We start from the raw sequence: 10,418 nt of genomic DNA on the forward strand, positions 1-10,418 counted from the left end.
GCCAGCCTTGGTGTGCAGGGAAACACTCCCAGCTGTGTTCCAGTTTAGCCATTCTTAATGCTTTTGTTCTGCTCAGGTGGATTTAACTCACTTTGTGTTTCACCAGTCTCACCACTCGTCCCAGCACAACTGGGCCAGGGCACACAGGCATGAACGAGTGGCCAGGCGGGAGCTGCCAAAACTCCTTGGCAAACTCTGTCTCAAAACGTTGAGCTTTGCACTGGAGGGTGAAGGAACAGGCTCACGCTCCATTCTGCTGCCCCTCCTTCAGGGACAGAAACTTCTAGCACTGAAGAGGAGGAGTAAGTTTGGGAGACGTAACACCCTGAACCAGCACACCAAGGCTTGCTGGTTTGTTTTTTACTGAATAACTAAGACCAGTTTTCTCAAGTCAAGAACCAAGTAATGCATTGTCAAGATGAACTTCTGTTGGATGCAGCTTTTTCTAACAGCCTGTTAACACTCCATTATGACGCCAAGTCTGTACTCCCTCTGCAGTCGTGTTTACTTAATTAGGACAGAGAGCTTTTAAGAAGTTAGCTGTTAATGTGAAATATTTCCTTTTCATACTGTCACCCCTGAAGTGATACAGCACTTTAAAAGCTGGTGGTTTAAAGCATACTATTTGCTACTCTGCCTTTACTTAGATTCCTGTTTAAATCAGTTACGATAAAATCCACACTCTGTGGGTTATAAGGTTGCATTGAAAGTTTCTGAGCACAATTGCCACGATGTAAAATGATGTGATGACGTGATGATTTGCTGTTACAATGTCACACATGTATTGCTGCAGTGTCACATCGCATTTGTCTGTCGGTAGCTTACAATGTAACAGCATTCCAGCATTTGAGCTTCAGTCTTGCAGGGAGGGTGAGACCTCAGCAAGAAAGCTAGGAAGTTGTGTGCAAACTTTGGACGAGCATTTGGAGATGGTAAGTGTTGAGTTGCTGTAGGACTAGGAGTAGCAAGTAAGTGCAGGAATACAACAGGGGGCTGCAGGAGAACAGGAGAGAAAGGAACGTACAGGGCTATCAAACACGGATTCACTAACATTGCTGCCCATGGATGGGCAGTGAACCATCAGCTGGAGAGTCCAGGTTCTTCACAGTGTCCCTGGTAGCTGTGTGGGGGCTACAAATCAAATTCAGGTAATTATACAGAAATGTCCTCAGCAAGTTTTTTCTTCTAATTAATTCAAGCTGGTTCATTGTATGGCTCCATGGGTTGCAGACTTTGTTTTTCAGTGGTATCCAATTTTTTAGCTAGCAATGGGAATACTGATTTTGCACAGGTCCTTGAAATTAAATGTTTAGACCAGCAATATGGTGCTTTTTGCTAGTTTAACCAAACGTGTTTGTTCCTTCTTATAAGGTTCACTTAACTTCCTTTTCAAACATCTTTTTCTCCAAGAATAAAACTTTAATCAGTCCTTCAGAGAATAATGAACTTGGTGATGCACTTGGGAAGCAGTTACTGTGACACACAGAATGCTTTGTAGAGGAAAGGGAACAAGAGAGGCTTTGTATCAGTCTCTTTTTTTGGAGCGTATGGGTTGAAAAACAGTTAAATTGTAACTTGTCTAGAAAAGAAGATACCAGGTTTATATTCCAGCCCTTAGTCTATTTCTGCAGGACGTGGGAGGGCCTGGAACAGGCAAAGCAGGAGCACGAATCTGCAACTCCCACACCCCGAGTGAGACCGTTTCAGAGCCATTACCTCACTTGTTCTTACTAGAGAGTCCATCTGGAAGCCGAGACGCCAGTCCCAGTGAAACTGTCAGAAAAAGGTTCTCTTTTTCCCACAGAAAGAAACCACAAGTAAAGTTGCTAACGAGCTGTAATGAGAATCTTGATTCGAGTCTGAGGACAAGTCCCTGTTGTTGCAATCCGGCTGCAGACCGGGCCTTTGGTGCTTTGATGCAGAAAACAAAGAAAACCAGGTACATTTTTAATCTGATGACAGTGACATAGTCGTGATCAATAGTTAATTAGAATATATATATGAAGAAAACATACATTAATGTGCAACAGCCTTGTTAAAAGTGTCAGGTTTAAGGATGACAAATCCCTCAGAGCGCTTCTGAAGAGCACCAGTTCAACCGCCAGAGTTTCATTTAATCCTCAAATTTGGGGGGTTGGTGGCGAGTGAGCCCCGAACGTCATCGTCCGTCATTTCCGCATCCGGCGCGGCGGCCCTTCTAGCCGGCGGCGCGCAGGGCGACTCTATGGTGCGGCGCCGCCCCGCTGGGTGAGGGCCGCGGGAGCCCCGCCGCCGGGCCCTGCCTCCCGGGCCCTGCCTCCCGCCGCCGGGCCCTGCCTCCCGCCGCAGGCTCGGCCTCGTCCCGAGCGGCCTCCTGCCCTGCGAGAGGGGGCTCACGGGGGGCGGCAGCGATGAGCGTGGCGGAGCGGCCCGAAGAGGAGGCGGCGGCCTCGCTGGGTACGCGAGGGGCGGCCGGGCCGGGCGGCAGGCGGGCGGAGGGCCCGGGGCAGTGGGGTTCAGGCGGCCGGCCCCGGCCCCGGCCCCGGTCAGAGCTGAGGCCCCGCGGAGCGCGGCGCCGTGAGCCCGGGTTGGGCGCCCCGGTGGCCGGGCCGGGGCGCTGGAGGGCGCGGCTGCCGCGGTGTTCGCCCGCGGGGTGGCCGGTGCGGGTCGTTACTGTCCGAGAGCTCTGCACACCGTAGGTCCTTACAGCTTCGCTTGTTCACTGACTCTTGCAACCTTCAGGAGTTCAGCGTGTGGCGCTTTGGTGAGGCCTTAACGTGTTCTGAGCAGAAGGCTACGAGCTTTATTTGGTAGATGCGGGTTTATTCTCTGCCTTTGACAGCAAAGGACAGGTGTGTGCGAATGTTTAGTTGTTCCTGATTCACAGTCACAACTACTGGTATTGCCTCTTTTTTTCTCGGTACACTGAAATACTTGGATTTTTCCTTTTATAAGATGTTTTTGGAATACTCTGTTCCCCTCTTTCTGTTCTGCTCGTGTTCAGATAAAACTGTTGACCAGAGAGCTCGTGAGGGAGGCGTAGAGAGAGAGGGGAAAAAGGAGCACAGTCTAGTTAAGTGCAAAGAATTATAACTTGACTGTCTAAATGCTTTAAAATTTTAAATAGGAGTATATATTGTTGCTTTAGGTGAAATTTGAAGTGCGTGCTGACCTGTCACGTTCAACCTTGCTATTTTTTGGTGCAGGTCCCAATGATGCATCTCCAGACGAAGGAGTAGTAGAAGATCTGCCTCTAATAGATGAGAAAGCAGTGGAGCAGCTAACTGAAGGACTCATTTCTTATTACCTGCCTGACCTTCAGCAATCAAAATCAGCACTACAGGAACTTACGTAAATGAATTTTTAAAGCCAATATCTTATACGTGCATACTTTGTTTGCTGTTTTTTAATATTCTAGTAACCCTTAACTGGAATATAGTTTATTGTAGCTTTTCAGTGTTCCGTCTCTAGCATCCTGAATGGCTGAGTGACTGGCAGGAGTACTGGGGAGTGTATAAGCTGCAGTGTAGTCTGTCAGAACTTTGACTGAAGAATATGTAATGCAGGAACACTGAAATACCCTAAGCCAGAGATAGCAGAAAACATGCAGATTTCTTAAATACTTTTTTCATGTTTGTAGTGGAAAGTCTGCTGAAAGCTAGGTTTGTTTTGTTTGCAGACATGCGGTTTATACGTGGGGCATCTTGTAGTGTGCTATGTTGTTGTTGTCCAGTCTCTAAACTGTGTTGCAAAAGATACACTTGGAAAATACAATTAAGGAGCTAAACAGATATAAGTTCTTTATACATTGGCATCTCGCTGATAACTGAGAATAGTTTATATTCAAGTGCAGACTGGATCTGCCATGGATGCAAAGGTGCCCGAAAGGGCTTTACACAGAGCCAGCTGGGGTTTTGCAGGGTGTGCTGGTTTGGGTTCCACAATGTGTGATGTGGTTATGCTGCTGCCAAGGACGGCCTGTGTCTGGGAAGACTTCAGCTGATCTGTGTGGCATGGAAGATCCTTAATAAGCACCAAGGATCCACACTATATGTCTACAGAAATATCTGAGTCACAGAATCACAGAATGTTTGGGATTGGAAGGGACCTCAAAAGATGATGTAGTCCAGTCCCCCTGCTGGAGCAGTCCTGCAGCGTGACGCAGAGGCAACTGAGTGGAAAGTCAAGAGCTAATTGTTTTTCCCTTCATTCAACTTGGAGTGTTTACTCACTGCAACCTGCAGAGTGCCTGGTCAGGCTTTTCAGATATTCATCCTGGATATCTCACTGTGCTGCATGATGCCAGCTGGATTTGTGCGTACTCAGCTGGGGTTTTTCTCAAACCATTTACTCATGTCTTTATTGAAATCCCCTAACAACACATAAGAGGAATCCAATATTGGGAAGCATGCATTTGTATTGTTAAGATTAAAAGTAATATTTATTTAAAGGAGTGGTTGAAAAGCATATGCACTGCTTTACTTTGGTTTTCTGCATCTTTTTTTGTTTCAGACAGAACCAAGTAGTATTACTAGAAACATTAGAACAAGAAATTTCAAAATTCAAAGAATGTAACTGGATTCTTGATATCAATGCTTTGGTAAGTACTATTAAAGCTCTCTTAAATATCTACAAGTGTACATTTTCTTGCTGAAGCATTAGTAGCAACTTGCGAATTTTCCTTGTTCTTAATGACCTGCAGGAAGAGAACCAACTCATGCAGATATTTGGGACAATAGTTGCTGGAGAGGGTGCAGAACCAGCATATTTCCCTTGAGCAGGAAGGGCACTGGGAAGAAAGAGCAGGCTGGGTCGGCCACTGGTAGTAAGTCTAGTCATTCAAAACCAGTAGCTGAAGCAAATATGTGCCATTTTTTGGTAGGACTGAGGCTCCAGCATTAGCTCTGTGCACCTCTCCAGACCAGCAGGGAGGGTGCATGAAACACTGATACGTGGTGCATAAAATGGTGGTATTTTTATGCTGTTTAATGAATCTTAATTCAGTAGATTACTGAGTGTACCTGTTGGGATATGGTAGTTTTATACTAATACTTGTAATATGTAAACTTTATATATAAACTTGGACATGTTTAATCCATTATCAAACTGTTCTGGTAGCCTCTGTGGTTTTGATTGCTATTTTGCTGTGTAGCTTTATAAAACAACTGTTCCAACTTGACAGTCGCTGCCTTAACTGTGATGTTTTTTAAGTTTTCAGAAGCTAAACACTATCACAACAAATTAGTGAATATTAGAAATGAAATGATGATGCTCCATGAGAAGACATCAAAGTTAAAAGTGAGTACGAGAAATATTTTTACTTTCCACCATAAAAGTCAATAATACATAATTAAATATGTAACTTTTATTTTGGATGTGTGCTGAAAGTCCTGATTAAAATAGTCTTCAGTCCTTTTCTTAAATGGAAGTTTTCAGTAGCACCAAACCATGTACATTTCTAAACTTGCACTACCTGATCTCCAGCTACTTATGCATCTGAACTACTCGTATATCTCAGTGTCATGTTTAGGTGGTATAAGAATCATGCTTTTTTCCATTACTTAATCAACTCCATTCCAACTAGTTCTCTTTGTTTTCAGTTTCTGTGCCTTTTTTGATGAAAACTAGACTGTAATAAACATAAGAATTTCTCCTATTTAATGTAATATTAACATGGGGAATAGGTTCACTGACTTCATGCTATGTAGGTTATAGTCTGGCAAGATTAGTCTTTCAGTATGTTCCACAAGAAGATTTTGTCTCGGACGCAATAAATTGCACAGTACGTGCCTTGTCTGGTGTACATGAGGGATGAGTTTCAGTGAGACCAAAGAGAATCCAGTTTGTGTTTTCCCTGTGCAGGTCACGGACTTGCTGTTTCTGAACAGCCAGAGGGAAGTGGGAGGAAGGAAAAGTGAACAGTTTATGCAGCATTCAGTCATGAGCAGGATGGGCTGGAGACGATAATGTTAAGAGAATGGGGGGGATTTTGTTTTACCTCCAGCTTAAATACAGCTATAGAACTTACAATTGTTTTCTTGTCTTTTCTGTTTAGAAAAGAGCACTTAAGCTGCAACAAAAGAGGCAGAAGGAAGAACTAGAACGAGAACAGCAACGTGAGAAGGAACTTGAAAGAGAGAAGCAGTTAACAGCAAAACCTGCCAGGAGGATGTGAAAGCAGAGCGTGCAGCACCTTGTCCAAATTAATCATTTCTGCATTCTCTGGAATTAAGACAGACTTTGCTTAAACTGGGCTATAGCTGTTACTAGCAACAGTCTATGATGTTGTAAATTCCAGAACAGTGATAGTAGAGTTGGTAACAATTTTTTTTCAAGTTGCCTTCTTTTGTAATGCTATGCAATTTGATATTATTATAATGTAAGCCAATTTTTTTAATATATGTATATAGGAGAACTTAGGCATCACAGTTTTAAATGCCTAACCACGTTTTTTCATCTGTTCTTCTGGTGTTCAGAATTCTGAGGTATTTGGTGTCCGGCATACATGTTTTTCAGAGAAAATAAAGACTACTATTTAAAAGTCAGTTCTTATCCCCAGACTTCAGTGGCTGCTTGTTTCACTGAAACCACTTTGGTCCAGGCCGTTGGGGTCTCTTTGGTGCCTTGGTTCGTTAATACTGACTTTTGGTGCAGCCTTGGTTTGGTCTGTCTCTGAACTGAAGAAACTTCAGTGTATTTGCCTGAAAGCTCACTTTATTGCAGCAGTCTTGTCTTGTTTTATTTGTGTTTATTTGGGTTTTTTGTTGTTGTTGTTATTAAGTAACTTAAGAACAGCTTTAAAGTAACTTCTGAATGATTTCCCAGCCGAACTGGTGAGTGGGGAGGAGGAAGCAGAACACTAAAGATTCTCAAAACTGATGCGTGCACAACGCAAAGATTAATGAATCTCCACTTCCACAAACATTTGAGTCCAACCAGGGAGCTGTTGCTTCTGTAATGGTTCAAGAGGAAGACTGTGGTCTGAGCAGATTTCTGTGGGCTTAGAAGTTGTAGTTTCTTCATTTTGTCTGACAAAATGAAACACAACCAAAACGAAACAATTTTCACTTCATGTGTAATTCAGTTGCCTGTTGGAAAAAGTGCTGTGTTTAACTTCTTTCCCTTAACAAATTGTTCATTTGCACTGTGGGGCTATGTAAGAGAGTTTTTGTTATGCTGTCCTCACCCAAACTGGTGATGGTTGGTGTACCCTGGTGAGAAATGTGGAATGGAGGCTGATAGCCATTGCTCTGAATGTAATTGCTTTCGTGGAGCACTTGGTGTGAACTTCCATTCAGATGAATGTACATGTAGTCTAGACTGATAAAGAACTTTTAAACTATTTTTTCCTACAGTCTAACAAACTGGATATTTTCTATCTGTGTTATTTTTCAAGCAGTGATGTAAGTGGCATGTTTTGAAGTAAGATGAAGGGTAAGCTGTGTAAAGTCCATAAAATACGTGTGGTAAGGTATCAGAGGGGGACAGTCAGTTGTACTTTTTCTTCCACTTTAGATACACCTGCCTGGACTCTCCTGTATTATATTCTCTGAACTCCTTATTTCCCATTCTTACTATTTGCCATCTTTTTCTGTGAAAGATTTACTCTAATGAGTAATCATCCAACATGCAAGGTAAACTGGGAAAATGTCTTGGGGCCAGGAGAATAAACTCTACCTAAAGTAGTCTGAAGAGACACTGAAATGCTGTTACTGAAGCAGTAATAGATTAAAACTTTCAACAGGTATTTTTCCTTTCAATTACTTGTGTCTATTAACTGCCAGTGGCTTGTGGACCTGTGCTGTGGTTTATATGTGTTTCTAAGAGAAATGTAAAGAATATTCACAGCCCATTTTTGGAGCAGAGTGTACATAACTAAATATTGTTTAAATATTTTATTTTGTAATGTAGTTTCAAATTAAATTCTGGGACTATATAACAGTTCTTATTAAAGTATAATGTGAAACTAGATGCCTCAGTATCTAAATCAGGATTAAATTCCTGTGATATTTATTGATCTGTGCTCCCTTGTCGTGGGCTTTTTCTGTGAAGAATCATGGGGTTTGGTTTGGGTTTTTCCAAAGAACTATGAAGGCTTTTTGATTTGTTTCAGAAATCATAGCCTCTTTTGTTTTGTTTCAAAACCCATGGTTACTTTTATTGAAAATACAGAGTTCTAAGCATAGAAATCAGTGCTTTTGCAATCGCGTATTTCAGTGTTAGGAATAACTTGTGATCAAAGGAAGAAAAGGTTGCAGTGTTGCTGAGGAATCGTACACATACATAAAAATGTAGTTGATAAGCTACATTTTACAACAACTTTATGAGAAAAGTTTTGTATGAATGAGGAACTAATTTTCATAAATGACCTTTCTGTAATAAAGGGGAGAAATTAATTAACATATATGGGGAAGTTGGGTCAGTTTAAGTGACTTTTTTTTTTTAATTAATGAGCTCTCAAATTATTTCAGTCAAAACTACAGCTCATTATCTCCATAGGATATTGTTCTTCTGAATGCACCTCTAGTGTCATAATGCATAAAAAGTAAATGCCACCTTAGGTGCCAGTATCGTTAAATTGATCTAAACTTACATGCTTGCATTAATATGCACAGCTAGAGTGATTCTGTTACTGTATACATTGAGTTTTACTTGGTTTTATAAAATCGACTTATCTTGGTTTTCCGTGCTTTTATCTGTGCCCGTGCTAACCTGGATGCTTGATGTGCTTTCCCCCACCTGTAGCTGTGCAGCTCCATGTGAGCCGGTTTTTAATTCGGTGACATCCAGCTTATTCACTTGAGATGGGTAAGTGCTTGTCCATAAGACAAATATTTGTTTCTTCTTGGAAAATGGCTACAGAATATTTGATGTGGTTTTATTCCCTGTGCTGGGCGCTAAGTGATAACAGTGTAAATAATGATGTAAAGGTTGTTTCTGCAGCTGTTGTGTTGGGATTCTAGCAGCCAAGGGTTCTCTGGCTCATTTATTCCTAATTATGCTTCATTAGACTCTTTCTGCCACCTGCTGCTCGCTTTGCAACACAGTTGGTTGTTCTTGATATTAATACTGAGCTTGACGCTTTAATGCCTCACCTTGCAGGGGTCATTTTTATTAAAAAACTGATTAAATGTCGTTGGTTCTTTGTTGGATTACTTATGTGAATATAACTGAACTACTGCTAAAAGCTTCGCAGGACTTGCACTTAGTGATGTGAATCTGTAAGAATACGAATTATGGCAGCATAAATATTAATATGGCTATCCATGCCAGGGAAAATAGTAAGCACTAAGTCTCTTAGTAAGGCACTATGTGGAGGCAGCAAGGATGATTTTACTTATTATTTTAAAATCAAAGTGTAGGCTTAAGTTGAAGCAAACAGTTGGGTTTGGCACAAATGCCGCTGCTTTCCGCTCATTCAAAGCACACTCGTGTTTATTACTTTTCTCAGTCCTCGGCAAAGCCATGTGCAGCAAAACCGGCGGCAACGCTGGGCGGTCGCATCCCCCTCGCCCCACTGTCTGTCTTCAAACCGACCCCTGTGGTACCAGCGCAGCCAAGAACTCTCACGATGTGACAAAATTCGTTTTCTCAATTTTTTTCATAGGTGATCAAACTAGAACTGATGGGAAGAGCAGCTCTGTTGGTACCTGACGGTGCCACAACGCTGCTGGCGTGGACAATTTGAACTGTTTTCCTCCAGGCAGTAACTTGGCAACCACAGATCTGGGAGATTCTGGGCAGCTCAAGTCCAAAATGTGTTTTTCATGACGTGTTATGAAAGCACAATGTTGCCCATACCTGATAATTCAGTATTTTTTCTCTTGGGTTTGCTCCTATCTATCTGTTTATCTCCATGGTGTCAATCCATGGGGTTTAAGAGAGGAAATAAAACTCCCTGCGTGGCAAACAGAACATTTGCAATAAATCTGTTTTACAAACTTGTGGCTTAATGAAGCAAATAGTATAAAGCCTGATAAAGAATCATTTCAGAATTTGTGCACATGCGAAGGCAATGATCTCTAAAGCAGTATTTACAGAAGGAAGTTTTGCACTGTCATTCACACTGAGACATAAGACAAAAGATAAGCAACAGGAAATAAATTGTTTGTTTCAGAGACCTTTTAATTTTGGGCTTTGTTTTATTATATTTACACATTTTAGTCTGATGTAGGCAGTTCTGTGTAGCTGTGGAAAGCATTACAGAAACCTTGTATATATGTGTGGAACTACTAAATACTGAGACGTTCCTCTGAAAGTTTAATGTGTAGCCTTTCAAAATTAATGATGCCTTTTGGCTAAACCTGCTTCTTGGACTTTGTGTATTTTTGTGAAACAGCCACGAATTGGGAATGAGCGTGTGGGTTTTTACAAACAGGCAAAATGAGTCGTTCTAACTCAGCTGTGAAGTGCTGCGGCCTCATCGCCAACAACCTCTG

General features: G+C 41.9%; 1 protein-coding gene across 1 annotated transcript; it reads left to right on the plus strand.

Moving 5' to 3' along the window:
- The first annotated feature begins 2,213 nt into the window (after positions 1 to 2,213).
- Positions 2,214 to 6,575, plus strand: BLOC1S6 (biogenesis of lysosomal organelles complex 1 subunit 6). The gene is made up of 5 exons (XM_082060813.1): positions 2,214 to 2,436; positions 3,186 to 3,330; positions 4,492 to 4,579; positions 5,191 to 5,277; positions 6,035 to 6,575. Exons 1-5 carry the CDS (start codon positions 2,391 to 2,393, stop codon positions 6,152 to 6,154), a joined length of 486 nt encoding a protein of 161 aa, XP_081916939.1. The 5' UTR covers positions 2,214 to 2,390; the 3' UTR covers positions 6,155 to 6,575.
- The last annotated feature ends 3,843 nt before the right edge of the window (positions 6,576 to 10,418 follow it).

The sequence above is a fragment of the Streptopelia decaocto genome (genome assembly GCF_964273445.1).
Source record: "Streptopelia decaocto genome assembly, chromosome: 9".
Lineage (NCBI taxonomy): Eukaryota > Metazoa > Chordata > Aves > Columbiformes > Columbidae > Streptopelia > Streptopelia decaocto.